The following is a 15186-nucleotide window of genomic DNA, read 5'->3' on the forward strand; positions in this document are numbered from 1 at the left end:
CCGAACCACAGAAGGAAGCTGATTCAGGACAAAGAAGCTGAGGCACATGAGCACGTTTATTACAGAGGGTCAGTGACCACACCAGTATCCAGCAAGTCTTTACAGCAGCGGTATTTACAAATGGTAAGTCAAACTATCTGAGCGATTACATCACCGGGCGCGTGGAGTGATCTCATTCAGGCATCGTCAATGTCGGCTGTGTTGCTGCTGTCGTCGTTGGCGACCAGCACTTCTCTGTTCTCGTAGGTCCAGAAGCCGTTGAGGTCGATGAGGATACTGGTGACCGTGTCGCCCTGGCAACTGTTCACCAGATCCTGGAGCGTGATCTTGAAAGGGTCTTTGGGCTTCACCATGTCAAAGATCTCATCCTGGAGGAAAAAAATCATGAGCGTGTTTTACCCTCAGGGTGTGTGTGAGGTGAAAGAGGGGGATGTCCTCACCTTTAAGTCCCATAAATGCAAAGCTGACTAGAATACACCTGTGTGTGTGTGTGTGTGTGTGTGTACCTTGACATCCTGGAAGGAGACAGGCTCTTGACCATGGAGTTTCATCTGCTCCTGAATGGCCTGAAGAAGACATCATGAATTAACATCTCATTATGGTGTGAGTCTGTGTTTTTGCCAGTGATAAGAGACAACAGAACACCACAGCGATGATGTCGTTTTGTAGTCCATCAGGAAGTTGGGATTTATTGCAATGGATTCTTAAATTGTTTGTGTGTTTGAGAGGATACCCTGAAGAAGTAGTTCAGGGAGAAGACATTGAGGTATCCTTGGTTCTCCATGTCCAAAAGTTTAAAAATATACTGTAACGCTGCTGGCTCCTTCCTGTTTTCCAAGGCCAACACAAAGTCTAAGTAGGTCTTGTAGTCCTGAAACAGACAGAACAAGAACAAGATTAAACATCACAAGGAAGCAGGAAGTGTAGAATTGAACATGAGTCACTGTGTAACAGAAATACAAGGAACTGAGCCAGCATGTTTGTCGGCTGCTCAGGTGAGGAATCACGTTATAAGGGAGGTCAACATAAAAACATAGATGGCGGGAAAACCCTGAACAATCAGGAATTATTAGCTCATGTTTTCAACCCTCTTCAAGAACCCACCAGATGAAGAACACGGAGATCTTTGAGGGAATAACCTTATCACCTCTTGCCTCCAGAGCCAGGAGGAAGCAAGAGAACCTTCCCTCTTCTCTGCTGCATTAGGGAGCAAGTTAGCTTAGCACAATGAATGGTAGTGGATGGGATATGTTAGCATATCTCCAGAAAACTCAAACACACTTTTACATCATTCTGTTACTTTATCAGATAAATTCCCTGTACTAACTTCCACAAAAGCATTTTTTGACAAAGAACCAAAACCAAGATAATGAACTTGATATGTGGTTAAAACAACTTTGAAGGAGGTATGCTAACACTTCCCAATTACTTCCATTCATTATGCTAAGCTAACAAGCTGGTGACTGTAGGTCTCAGCTCTCTGGAGAGCAGCCATTGTTCCTTGACTATCTGGCCCCTCCGTCTCGTATTCACTCGGCTCTCTGTCGTACCATTTCTCCATCGTACGTGAGGCACTCCTGAAACACTCGGTCCAGGAAGACTGAGGTGAGGGTGGCTGTGCCGTAGCGGGAAAGCTCCTCCTTGCTCAACATGCCATTGTGGTCTTTGTCCAGGTTCAGGTACTGGCCTGTAGAGACCAGGACATAAACTATGAAATATGCAACAACACAAGTGCATCCGAGTATTTTTAAGGGGACTGAAGAAGAATCAGTGGATTCTTTACAACACTTCTTAAAATCAAGTTTGAGAATTTTGTGATTTTGTTCTTTTATTCTTATCTGCTTTTATTGTTATGTAATGTTCTTGGGCTTTTTATTTCCTGGTTGAACTTATTTTAACCTTAATTTGGACTTGCTTCTCTTAACTTGTGGTTCTTGTCTTTGGTTCCTCAGTTTTCTGCGTCAAAGTTTTAAAAATGCTATATAAATAAAGATATTATTATCATTATCATTATCATTATTATTATTATTATCATCATTATTATCATCATTATTATTATCATTATCATTATTATTATTATCATCATTATTATTATTATCATCATTATTATTATCATTATCATTATTATTATCATTATCATTATTATCATCATTATTATTATCATCATTATTATTATCATTATCATTATTATTATTATCATCATCATTATTATCATTATCATTATTATTATCATTATCATTATTATTATTATCATCATCATCATTATTATCATTATCATTATTATTATTATCATCATCATTATTATTATCATCATTATTATTATCATCATTATTATTATCATCATTATTATTATCATCATCATTATTATCATCATCATTATTATCATCATCATCATTATTATCATCATCATCATTATTATCATCATCATTATTATTATCGTCATTATCATTATTATTATTATCATCATTATTATTATCATTATCATTATTATTATTATCATCATCATTATTATTATCATCATCATTATTATTATCATCATCATTATTATCATCATCATTATTATCATCATCATCATTATTATCATCATCATCATTATTATCGTCATTATCATTATTATCATCATCATCATTATTATTATCATCATCATTATTATCATCATCATCATTATTATCATCATCATCATTATTATCATCATCATTATTATTATCGTCATTATCATTATTATTATTATCATCATTATTATTATTATTATCATCATTATTATCATCATCATTATTATCATTATCATTATTATTATTATCATCATCATTATTATCATCATCATTATTATTATCATCATTATTATTATCATCATTATTATTATCATCATCATCATCATCATTATCATCATCATTATTATCATCATCATTATCATCATTATTATTATTATTATCATCATCATCATCATCATCATCATCATCATTATCATTATCATCATTATTATTATCATTATTATTATCGTCATTATCATCATTATTATCATCATTATTATTATTATCATCATCATCATCATCATCATCATTATTATCATTATCATCATTATTATTATTATCATCATCATTATTATTATCGTCATTATCATTATTATCATCATTATTATTATCATCATTATTATTATTATTATTATCATCATTATTATTATTATTATTATCATCATTATTATTATTATTATTATTATTATTATTAACACAGAGAGTCTCACCGTAGACCCGAAGAGCCGAGGGTGCTGAGAACCAGTTGGACTCCTGACTCTCTTTAGACAACTCCTCATCTCTCAGCTGGGGGAAACAGGAAGTGATGTCAGTAATGGCAGGACTTTTTCACCGCAGTGTTAAATGCTTATTGCTTAATATTGAATTTATCATACAGCAAACAACACGACAACAAGACTTCATTCATAAATAAACAACATGTAGTAGCTGAGCCTTAGGTTCCCTCCCTCCGTCGCACCATCATGTAGTATAGAATATAATATTTTACACATTCTGCCAACAATCAGATTCTTGCACACAAGTTACCTCCAACAGGTCGTCCAGAAAACTGCAGGCCAAGATGTCCTGGATTTTAATCTTCCCTGCAGCAAAGAGTGACACACAGACCCTCAGTAGAGCGCCGCTGCCGCTGACTTTGATTCATTCCACTAAAACGCTACAGACGTTCAAAACTCCTGACATCACCTTAAATTCAAAAGGAGGAAATCTGCTTAAATTTAAAACTGTGCAAGTAACGTTCAAGGTAAGAAGTCATTTACTTCTGGGAATTATCACTAATTATTAAAAAAAAAAAAAAGGTTTTCTGTCAGGGAGGCAGGGAGGGGGCACTGTGGGGTTTAGTTTGAACCCCTTAAGCCTTAAGGGTGCTGGAGGGCAGGTTCGCCTGAGAAGACTAAATAAATCAAAACTAGCTCACCAACTATCTGCAGGATCAGGGACTATTTCCTACAGAGCGGCGTGGACTCTCACCGGTACGAAGGGGGTCAAGGAAGAAGAAGAACTTGCGAACAGCAGTGCAGACGTAGAAGGAGTAGAAGGATTTCTCCAGCCCGTCCAGCTGAGGCAGCGTGGGGATCAGCTCCAGGATGTAGTTCTCTAGATCCTAGCAAGAACAATCGTGAACATCAAGATTTCCTGGAGCTGAAGGTATTTTGCACTTCAACAGTTGCCTTGGGCTCACACAAAATACAATTTTTGGCTGAAATATCGATCTAAGGTTTCGTCTGCTACTGGCTGCTCATCATTGTTAAGAGGAAAGTGAAGAGGCTTACCGACTCCCGGAGGTAGCCCTGTCCTGCCACGTCGTACAGACTCAGACCGATCCGGGTCTGATGCAGCCACACTGGAAGTACAGACAGGAGGAAAATGAGAAAACGGCCAGTGGCGGTAAAATATCCACCAAGAGATGTGCGCATGAACCTGTTCTAGAGAATATAGAGGTTCAGACAGGTGGGTCGCAAATGAACATGACAAAGGTTTCCATGTGTTTAATGAAGAACTACTTCTTTTGCTTTATCAACGATAAAACAACCCTTTGTACTGATTTGTCTGTTTATGTGGTTTGACTGATGGAGCATAAATGTGGTGATGTGCAGGTTGGGCTTCAGTTGTTTGGGCATCTTATTATTAGTTTCATCCGTTGCTAATTTATCTTTCGCTGCACGACGTGGCCAGAGGATCCAGGAGGTCCAGACCTTTCCTCATGACGTAATTAAAGAACTGCATGATGGAGATCCGGCCGTAGGGGTCGTTGTGGAACAGTTTGGCGTACACTCTCGCTGTGAAGAACTTCCTGAGGGACAAAGACACAAAAGAACTCTTCATTACATTTCTTCTGTTCACTTCTCTTGTAAACGCGTGTCCTCCAGGCTGGAGTTGAACTTTCAATAAAGAACGACGCCAAATTCTCTTTCCTTTGCCACAGTCAGAACCAGTAGAGAATGTAAACTTTTACATCTTAAACTGATGGTGAAAAGATATTAACTGCAGGCAGATATGTCATTTCTTCATTGAGAGAATGTTAAAAAACACAAATCTAAAGGGCAGCTTATTAAAACTGCTCATTTCTGTCACGTATCAATGGCTCTGTATGGTATTTCTAGGGCCTGACTGATGTCATCAGCTGATATTAGCGTCTGTGTTGAATCAAGTGTTTGGGTTGGTTTGATTTAGAAATGCTGTCCTTGCATCGTTAGTCCAGTAGAGTGCGCTGTGTTCCAGTGTTACACTGATTTTGGAGACTAAAAATGTTCAGATGATGGGATTACGGCTACATCTGATGTGAATGTGAACATGACAACAGTGAGGACGAGTGTCAGTGTGTATCTTACCTGCACTTGGGCCCCGCCTTCTCCCCCACCTGCAGGAAGGCGTCGTAGCTGATCATGGCTTCCTCTCCACTCACCGGAGGAACCTGGTGCTTATCAAGCAGGAACCACAGATTCTATCCAGGCAGAGACAGAGAGTTAGAATGCGGGCGGCAGAGGCAGCGCATCCTTCTTCTTCTTCCTCCTCTTCTCTTCAAGTGTGTGTTTCACCTGGAGTTCCTCATTATCCAGCAGCTCTCTGCTCTTCCTCTGGAGGAAAACCGCCCTGGATTCTTCTCTCAGCTTCTGTAGTAAAACTTCATCCTCTGCTGGGAGCTGAAAGATAAAATGTTGATGTCACAATTAATTAAGGGGCGCAATATAATTAACAATATCATTTCCTTTCAACAGACTGAGGTTCTGATCTACACTTCCTGCGTGCGTGAAATATCGTCATCATCATCAACATCATTATTATCATCGGGATCCATAAACATTTATACCTTAAAAAGAGTTTTCCATGCGACATTTTCAAGTCAGAGACATCTGTTTACATCTCAATAACTAACAGAAAAACATGACAAAATGAACCAGCATGAGTTAGATTAAAATGATTGCTAAACTAGGTGGTTTTATACAATCTAAAACTATAATAACACCTACCAATATTAAACAAATGAGATCTTTCTCATCTGATCCTTCCTGAAACACATCTACTCTAATATTCAGGCAGCTGTGAAGCAAACTTCCACAACTTCCTGATATTGTTTTTTTTCTTATTCATCTTCAGGCCTTTTCTGATTGTATGCTCCATTTATCTTGATCTTCTATCCTGTCGCACTGTAACAGCAGTGAGGAGAGGACCGGTACCCGGTAGTAGAACCGCGGGATGTTCTTGTAGGACTTGTCCTGGTCGCCTCCTCCCTTCCACTCGGAGTAATACTGAGTGAACAGCTCCGTCTCCTCTGCTTTCTTCTCCTCTTCGCTCCTCTCATCTACGGAGGAGACGAATAAAGGAGAGGAACAAACACCGCCGTTAGCTTGGTGGCTTCATGCTAAAAGTTAGCTAACATGGTTCCTCACCTTTTGGAGAGTTTGCTAACCTCCTTCTCAAGATGTCCGCCCAGGGAGGCTGCTTCTCTTTCGCCATGTTTCCTCCCGATCTGATTCTTTAAATCACATCATTGTTGATTTTTTTTTTAAATTTCCAAACTAAAGCGAATGAAAACTACACTCGTACGTTCACTGGCCGGACGAGACACGAGCTTCCGGTTGCATGTATTACATTTCAAGTATAAACGTATTGTTGTTTTCAGGGCACTTTGGCAAAGTGACCACTTCATTTAACAGTCGAGTACTCCAGGCAAGCGTATAGAATTTATCTTTTTCATTCCCAGCACAATCAACACATAATTTTTGAGTTTTCATGTATTTCTAAACTGTCAAACCTAGCTGTCGCGCAATCGTGACGTCACAACACGCGACTCGCGCCAGGGCTCACGTTGTTATTGAGGCTAAAGTCAGCCAGCTCGCTTCACTCTCAGATAATTCCTTCGCTTTAAGAACATTTTTGAAAGTTTTGTCTTTTTTATGTGGGAATTTGTGCACTCGTGTCACGTTGTCGTAGCTTGTTTACAGCCCGCTTGCGTGTGACGCGTAGCAGTGCGACTTCTGAGATGAGCTGTAGGCTGATGTTGAAGCTCAGGATCTACCTGAATCCCCTCTTTGGCCGAGAGTTTTTGGCTGTACCGGCGCTGCTCCCCGCTGCTCGCTCTCTGTGCTCCAGACACTCTGGCGGCTCCGGTCCAGGTGCTGGACGGGCGGCCGGTGCGGACAACAGTCGGACCGGTGGACAGGCTGGACTGAGTGAAGGCTTCTCTAGACAGGTGACAGGGGAACGGAGGGTCAGAGAGGGCATCCGTTGGAGTGGAGCCTATGGATCTGTGTTCGATGCTGGGACGGCGAAGAGGACCAAGGTGTTGAAGGAGCTGAAGCATCCGACCTCAAAGGAGGAAGAGGGGCCTAGGAGGAGCCAGCACCAAGGTAGGAGAGCATGTTTGATCCATGAGGCTGTCACTCATCTATTCCACTGTTTGCTGCTGTAAAGCTGGATCGTTTGGCAGGGAGGGAGTTGGCTCCTGGCCGCCCACTCTCTGTGGAGGAGTGGAGGTCGCTGAAGGAGTCCTCAGATCATCCAGCCAGTTTTGAGATCAGGATGTTGACAAATATGACGCCCTCAGTGACGGGGCTGAGCGTTGCCAAGTAAGAGGGAGCGTGTGAATTTTAGAAACCTTCGGATTGTTTGACTGCTGTCATCAATGTGCGTCTCTGCCACAGGTCCCTGCTGACGTTTGTAGCCACAGAAACAGGAACTCTGACTTACAAGCTGCTGCTAAAATACTCAGTGCTGTGTTTGAAGGGTGGTCATGACACAGAGATGTGTGATGCGTACGACCTCATGCAAGGAATATACCCCATTTTTGACCCGTCAGTCTCCGCCCTTTTTGTCAAGGGCTTGAGCAAGACGTCGAGGTGGAGGGAGGCGATCGGCATCCTGAACAACTGGAAGAAGGTAGACACTCTCTGGCTCGTTACTGCTGCATGCATCTGTTGTTTCCGAGCCGTTTGTGGAGGTGGAGGGCGTGTACAACAGACAGACAGACAGACAGACAGACAGATTACTTTATTAATCCCTTTTGGACGTTCCGCCAGGGAGATTGCAATCTCCTACACAGTCACAGCACTGTTACCATGAAGATAAAAAGAATAGACATAAATAGAACTGTATAGAAAAATAGAAAAGAAATGAAAACAAAGAATATATATATATATCAATCACCTGGTTTTACTGTCATCTCTGCAGCTCCTTCCTCCACCGTCAAGCTCTTATGGAAGCATCATATCAGCAGCGATGCAAAACGGCGCATCAAAGACCGCCTGGGCTTTGTATGATGAATTACTGGAGCAGGGACTGTCCCCACGGCAGCAAACCTGGGAAAGTCTGTTTAACAGATGGAGGGAGGGCAGCAGGTCTGAGGAAGTGGAGGCCATGTCTCAGAAGAAGCACCACGAGAAACTGCTGAAAATCCTGCACTACATGAGGGACAACCAGGTCTACCCCCAGCTGAGCCTCGCCAACAGCATCAAGGACTGGTTTGAAAGGTGCTAGACCGAGATGTGCTCCTCTGCAACTCCTTCTTTTTCAGCCCTCAATTTGTTCTTACAGACAGAAAGCAAAACCTGCGGGTGTTGATAACTCTTAACTCCTGAAGATACTTTGTTCCCTTTCTCACATGAAAGCGATACTTCCCTCCAAAGTACCTCAGTAAATACACTCTCTACACACGGCCACCAGCAGGCGTGTCTGCACCACGATACACAAGAACACAACAACTGAAGATTTGAATCAACTTGGTGGTGAAACTGTAGCTTTCGCACCTGATGGATTGAGCCCTTGAGTCTGAAGAGATTTACTGTCTGCTGAAGACAATAAAGCCTGCATGAATGTGATATGATCTTGATTGTTGCCTTTCTGTTCTTCTTCTTTCTCTCTCACACGTCTCTATTTTCTGTCTGTTTTCAGTCTCCAAGGGCAGAAATGGACAGGACGTTGGACCCACCACAACGCCAAGTAACTGCACCGCTGTCTTTGCCGATGTCAACAACATTTGTTTTGATTTGGTGATTTATAACACTCTACTATATATCATGTATTCACATATATTTGTGTGTATTCAGCGGTTTTTGCAGGTGTTGTGGAAAAGAGTTGGAGTCCATCCAGCTGTCCGAGGATGAGTACGAGCAGCTGAAGCACCGCGTCCTGACTGACATCATCCAGGGACAAGATACTTTCAGGAGGACGACACCAAAGGTCAGCCTGGTCAGGGATGCGCCTCGATATCGGCTCATCTCTGTCCCTATTTGAATATATTGGCATGAGTTCAAAGGTGGATTATTCCGTGCCCATCGTCTCTTGTTTATGACGAGGAAACAATGTAACAGGTGTATGGGTTTTGACATCTTGTATCTATAACAAAAAACTTGACTTCTTCCACAGCGTTTCAGTGTTTAAATTTGTTTTTTGGTCTGTAAAAAATGCGAATATCACATGAAGTTGTTTTATACAGATGACAATGACATCAAATTAGTCATAAAATATCAGACATTAGCAAAAACCCCTGAATGGTGCGTCTCCTCTTGGACTTCTGTAGCTAACTCTCAGAAGCTCGGCTAGATGGCGTCAGCAGGACGTGTGCAGCTGCAGCCCGCTGAGGTTGAGCCCTCAGCCTCGGTCTACTAGCTGCTCTCGCTGTTGAGGGGAGTGCAGCTTTTCAGCAGACCCCATTCTGATGGCGTCTGAGGAGAAGTTAGAGGACGGGAAGTTTCATTTCCGGTGCAGCGATGCAGCTGTCGGCCCACCTGGTCAAAGATGCTTTGATTCATATCTCGGAACCTGATGCGTATCAAAAGTAGAAGTCGTGGTTCCACAGGAAAAACCACCCTGCCGTTGTCAGGTTATTATTACTTTTAAGATCATTAATACTGATAATAATGTTTGCAAGCAGCAATGCATTGTTGCTGCTGCTGGAATGAAGCGAGTCTTGAAGGTACCCGGCAACTTTTTGTGAAAAGTGTGAACTTTTGCTCATTTTCGATTCCAGTGAGCAGACATAGACACTTCGGTCCCATCTGGTGTGCTACGGCGCTCTAGACCGCCACCCGACAGCTGACAGCTAGTTAGCTTAGTTACAAAGAAGACTCGCAGAATGCTTACCAGGACACATGCGAGTCAGGGAGACCTGGAATGGAGGCAAGATGAAGCCTGATTGCATCAGTAATTTGTAGTTACTCACATGTTCTTCATGATGTATGAATAGAGAAAGTTTGCATGTACTTCTTTGTGTTGTTCCGTTGTGAGGGGAAGTCTGTCAGTGGAACAGAGCTGGGGGGGGGATTTCCATCACGTGAATCTGGCCCACGACTGTCTCCTGCCGAGCAGTCAGACAGACAGACAGACGTGCTGCCTCACTTTTAAATTTGCCATTTAAGGCAATTCATTTTCAGAGCAGACAGATCTTGAGACAACCGATGCAGGGACAGACTGACAGACAGACAGACGGAGGGAGGGAGGGAGGCAACTACCCGAGGGGGAGGAGAAGAGGCGTCTGCATTTGGCAGTTTGTCCAGTTTTTACCGCTGGCAGGAAAGCACACTACTGTACAGAAAACCACAAATTCCTGTATAATGTGAACCAAACAAACACAACAGCCACTGTGTATTTGTTTCAGCCCTGTCAGATGACACATTTAAAGAAAGATTGGGTTTGAATTGTCACGTTTTGAAGCCCTCCTCCATTCAGAAAAATGCTTCTCATCTCGACTAGAATGATCCATGCGCAGAGTTTGATAACTGAGGGCTTTTTGAGTGACAGGTGAAGGCTTGAATGGAGGACACAAGCGTTCACGTGTCACTGTAAAACGTTGGCATGTGTTGCCGCCTGAATGGAGGCGGGTGTGCAGCGGTGGCGTGACGAATCACCTTTGTTAAATGTTAGGATGTTGTATTGATGCTGTTGACTTGGCACAAGATGAGAGGTGATCTCACGCACTCCAAGTGTGTAGTCTGAGGTGAGACGTTTGATGTCATGGGATCGTGTTAGAATTTGTTAAGACGCCATCTGAATGTCTGTCTGGAGTTTCATGGTCATCCACACAGCCGTTGTTGAGACGTTTCATCAAACGCCAACAGTTGAACCCACATTCACGGAGCCATGCAGAGAACTTAATTTTAATATCCCAAGTTCCACAAAGCTCCTATTTCTGCAGAGTACCGGGTTCTATTACGTCGAACACACTCAGCATCAATATTTTAGGAACTTGCCGTAAATGGACCAGAGCGCCCAAATGGCTTCATTTACTAAGAAAGGTGTGTTTTCAAATGTAAAATCTGTGCTTGCAAACGCATAAAAATGAACAAGGAAACAGGAATTTCCCTTTTCTTAGCTTTTAAACTGTCCTTAAAGATGTAATCATAACTTATCTTGCTCTGTGTCATAGTGGTGCGTGTGTGTGTGTGTGTGTGTGTGTGTGTGTGTGATTTTAAGCAGTCATATTATCCACAGTAGCACAATGAGCTGGTTTCACATATCAGCTCTGGAAAGTCCCTGGATAATTATACTGGACTCTGTCTTTCTTCTTTCCTCTGCTGCCCTCATTCTTTCTTTTTCTTAGCAAGTTTAACCTCTTTTTTCCTCTGACATGTTTTCCCTCCATCATCCTCATTCATTCTCCTCACAAAAAACACCATCACTCTAATTCCTCCTTCCCCAACGCACACAAACACGCATATGTCTCCCCCATGTCAACAAAACCTGCCTCCAAAGTGAAACTGTTGAAGGGTGTGTGTGTGTGTGTGTTATTTAGTTTCATGTCAAATAAAATAGGCAGCAGAGCAACAACAGCAATTGGCAGGTGTTTTATCTGTTTAGCTGCATCAGAGGTTGAATTTTACAAGCTTTTTATGGTCAGATGTGATCGTAATAGCGGGCACGTAACACAGTTTCGTGTCCAGGGGAATTCACAGAAGCCTGTTTCCATGCTGCTGCTATCTAAAAATGAAAGCACTGTCAATGTTCCCATCCGGGAGGCCTGTTCTACGCACAGCCGTCCCCCCATGAACCAGACACACAGGTGGCTGAGGAGGCTGAAACAAGGCCTGGACTTTTAGTCTTTGTTGCTGCTGCCGACCTGATTCCACCTCATGCAAAAGCAAATTAGATTCAGAAGACAAGACGCTCAAATATTTGGGGCACCATTCGTATTTTTGCATAGATACATCAGTACTGGTGCACATGTGTGATATCACAGTCTTTAAATGAACATAACTCAGAGAAAGAGGCATGAGGTAATGGAAGTCCAGCTAATCCACGAGTGAAGCGACGCCACACGATGACGCCGCCTTGGATTCAACATGTCAGCCAAGTGACAAACACCCTGACTTCCCCGCAAAATATCGGACTGAAGTGAGAAGTTGGCAGTGCAGTAACAGAGTCTTGTTATCCTGCACCGCGAGTCGTACACGCCACTTTCTGGAGACTCAAAGCAGCGATTCAAGAGCGGAAAAAACTCTTTGTGAGCTCAAGACTCCTATTAGTGAGTACTTGAAAGACAAAGTACACTTTTAGGGTGAAGTATTGCTGTAAGCCATCATAAATCAGTATGGCGATAACCTCGTAGTGAGAGTATACCGGCCACCACGCCAATCAACATCTTGACATTCTGGTTGGACACCACCCGTCATCGAGCTCTGCTTTCTTTTTCACTGCAGCCGCACATTCTATCAAGTTTCATGACTTCAAACAGATGTGAGCCAAACATGTCAAAGTCCTCCAATCCACCTCCGTGGTATTTCCTGTCCCAGCAGGTGTGTCCGCCGGCGAGTTTAACCACGATGACACACGAAGAAGAAAGCAGTGGCTGGTTGAAGCGGCAAGTTAAAATGAGCTCCACCTGGTTATTTGCCACTTGAACCGCTGATGCACTCATTGTTCTAATCTGAAGGCTGAGGAGAGCCCATCCTCTCCGGCCTTCATCCAGGTCAGGAACTGCTGCTCCGGTACACGCGAGGTAGACGTCACCTACACCAAAACCCTCTCGTCCACTTCCAGTCTTTTACCGTTTCATTCCATTTTGTTGCTGCGTGTCTGTTTTAGGTTCTGGTCTGTCAGGCTCAGTTGCTGTCAGGCTTCCGATGGCTTCGTCTCTGTTGCTGCACAGTGGTGCCCGTTGCCCACTGAGAACCTGTCAAATGAGCAGTTTTTGTGACTCGGCCTTCTTCTTCTTGTCTGTCTTTTCTTCGTGTCAGTTCAGGAGTTGAATGAATTCAAGTCATTTGTGGCTCAACGCCCCCCCTTCGACGTGGTTGTGGATGGACTGAACGTATGCACTCAATCAACGAACAGAGACTTGAATTTCAGCACGGTAAGAGAAGGTCACCCCACGGGTCTGCGCTCACATCCCCCTGCATATTTCAGTCCAACCCTGGGGCTTTCCTGTCACTGTGTGTGAACAGATGTGCATGGGAGGGGCCCCTGCCCCCCAGCACCTGATTCTAATATCACCCAGCCCACTTGTCTGCCTGCTAGAAAATGTGTCAACCACACTGCTTAAATATGTCCCTTCAGTGTTGTGTGGCTGCAAGCCGTTTAATTTGGGTTTTTTTTTCACTGAGCTATTGACATTTTAAAAATGTCCAAATTTCAAAACCTCAGCAACAAGAGTGATGGATTTCGCCGTGTGTGAGTCAGGGTGTATTGCTGTGCGATACATAATGCGTTACTACATAATTTACTAACAGTAATAAAATGTACACAACAGATTTAGAGGTCAATGGACAAAGTTATGTAAGTCAACTTAGTAGAGAGGTATTTGTGAAGTGGTATTTTATGTTACTAAACACACCAAATGTCGCTGCTGGAACATTCCTGGATACGACTGTGTTGTGATACAGGCTGCAACATTGATACAGTGTTGTGATTTTGTGATTGGGAATCAGTTTTACTGCTCTAGATTATTCATGTTCTGTGTGTGTGTGTTTCAGTTGCTGACAGTGGTGTCGGCGCTCAGCCAGCAGGGTATGAAGGTTCTGGTGCTGGGGAGGAGACACATGATCCGAAGATTCAAACTCTTGGGGAACCAATCACACCAGCCGAATATTTATTGGTTCTTTACTGAGAACATGTGAGAACACACTCACAAACACGTAGCGCAGGTCCCACCTCAGGAGCAGGAGAAACATGGACGCTGACTGAGAATGCTTGAGAAGGTTTATCAAAGTCGTCATCTTATGACGTCCCGTTTCATGAGACGATGCAGCCTGGTTGATAGAAATAAACCAGAATGAATCCTGAGAATAACGTCAGCGTATCACTACTGCTTCCTGCTTTTATTCTTCCTGTGTCATGTTGTCACCTGTCACACGCCTGTCTGTGTCCATCAGTTCAGAGGACGACCCCTTCCTGCTCTATGCCACGTTGAATTCTGGGAACCACTGTAAGTTTTTGACCAGAGACCTTATGAGGGACCACAAGGCCTGCCTGGCAGATGAAACCATAAGGAGACTCTTCTTCAAGTGGCAGAGGGGCCATCAGCTGGTGATCCAAGGCAAGGTTACAGGGAGAGGGAAGATCACATTAATGGTGAGGAAGAGGAGCAGCAGAAGATGAAGGGTGTGAGGGGAGGGAGGGTGTACTCATGTGTGTGTTTGTGTTTAGAGAATTCCCAGGCATGACACCATCGTCCAGACGTCAGGAGAATCCTGGCACATCCCCTACGATGACAACGAGCACAGGAGCACCTGTGAAGTTCCACAGAAGTGGCTCTGCCTCACCAGAGCGCACTGAGCTCTGAACACACACACACACACACACACACACACACACACACACACTTATGCACCATTATGACACGGCGCAAGATGAATTATGATTGATGATGAACAGCAGCTCTTTGTTGGTTTGTATCTACAAATAAATAAAAATAAATAAAATAAAAAGAGCTTTCACTGTTTTACTGCAGTTTGGACTGTACATTCTGAGCATAGGGGGGGCAGCACGGTGGAGCGGTGGTCCTTACTGTGGCCCCCCAGCAAGAAGGTTGTGGGTGGAGCGGTGGTCCTTACTGTGGCCCCCCAGCAAGAAGGTTGTGGGTGGAGCCCCGGCTGCAGCACGGGGTCTTTCTGGGTGAGTCTCCATGTTCTCCCTGTTCCTGCTGGGTTCTCTCTGGTACTCCAGCTTCCTCCACAGTCCAAAGACATCAAGAGGGACCAGGTTAATCCAGACTCTAAATTGA

General features: G+C 43.4%; 2 protein-coding genes and 1 long non-coding RNA gene across 4 annotated transcripts; 2 read left to right on the top strand and 1 right to left on the bottom strand.

Moving 5' to 3' along the window:
- Nucleotides 1-38: 38 nt before the first annotated feature.
- On the bottom strand, nucleotides 39-10264 carry ppp2r3c (protein phosphatase 2, regulatory subunit B'', gamma). Its single transcript, XM_086181985.1, has 15 exons — nucleotides 10192-10264; nucleotides 8178-8339; nucleotides 6422-7945; nucleotides 6209-6333; nucleotides 5570-5674; nucleotides 5363-5475; nucleotides 4727-4824; nucleotides 4304-4374; nucleotides 4002-4134; nucleotides 3558-3613; nucleotides 3242-3317; nucleotides 1551-1687; nucleotides 734-871; nucleotides 507-566; nucleotides 39-368 (listed from the first exon to the last, which is right to left on the bottom strand). The coding sequence occupies exons 3-15, from the start codon at nucleotides 6486-6488 to the stop codon at nucleotides 177-179; spliced, it is 1371 nt and encodes a 456-aa protein (XP_086038111.1). The 5' UTR covers nucleotides 6489-7945; nucleotides 8178-8339; nucleotides 10192-10264; the 3' UTR covers nucleotides 39-176.
- LOC147246897 (uncharacterized) lies at nucleotides 4067-4884 on the top strand. 2 transcript variants are annotated; one of them, XR_015109684.1, is made up of 3 exons: nucleotides 4067-4178; nucleotides 4249-4481; nucleotides 4707-4884. It is a non-coding gene; the product is annotated as an uncharacterized LOC147246897 (long non-coding RNA). The 2 variants fall into 2 exon arrangements; XR_015109683.1 differs by having other exon boundaries at nucleotides 4068-4178; nucleotides 4284-4481.
- prorp (protein only RNase P catalytic subunit) lies at nucleotides 6691-14856 on the top strand. The gene is made up of 10 exons (XM_086181984.1): nucleotides 6691-7381; nucleotides 7462-7600; nucleotides 7676-7910; nucleotides 8202-8500; nucleotides 8922-8969; nucleotides 9077-9209; nucleotides 13207-13317; nucleotides 13937-14076; nucleotides 14336-14534; nucleotides 14610-14856. The coding sequence occupies exons 1-10, from the start codon at nucleotides 7015-7017 to the stop codon at nucleotides 14736-14738; spliced, it is 1800 nt and encodes a 599-aa protein (XP_086038110.1). The 5' UTR covers nucleotides 6691-7014; the 3' UTR covers nucleotides 14739-14856.
- The last annotated feature ends 330 nt before the right edge of the window (nucleotides 14857-15186 follow it).

Source organism: Aulostomus chinensis, chromosome 17 (genome assembly GCF_037954235.1).
Source record: "Aulostomus chinensis isolate RoL2024-O1b breed Wild chromosome 17, RoL_Achi_v1.0, whole genome shotgun sequence".
Classification (NCBI taxonomy): Eukaryota; Metazoa; Chordata; class Actinopteri; order Syngnathiformes; family Aulostomidae; genus Aulostomus; species Aulostomus chinensis.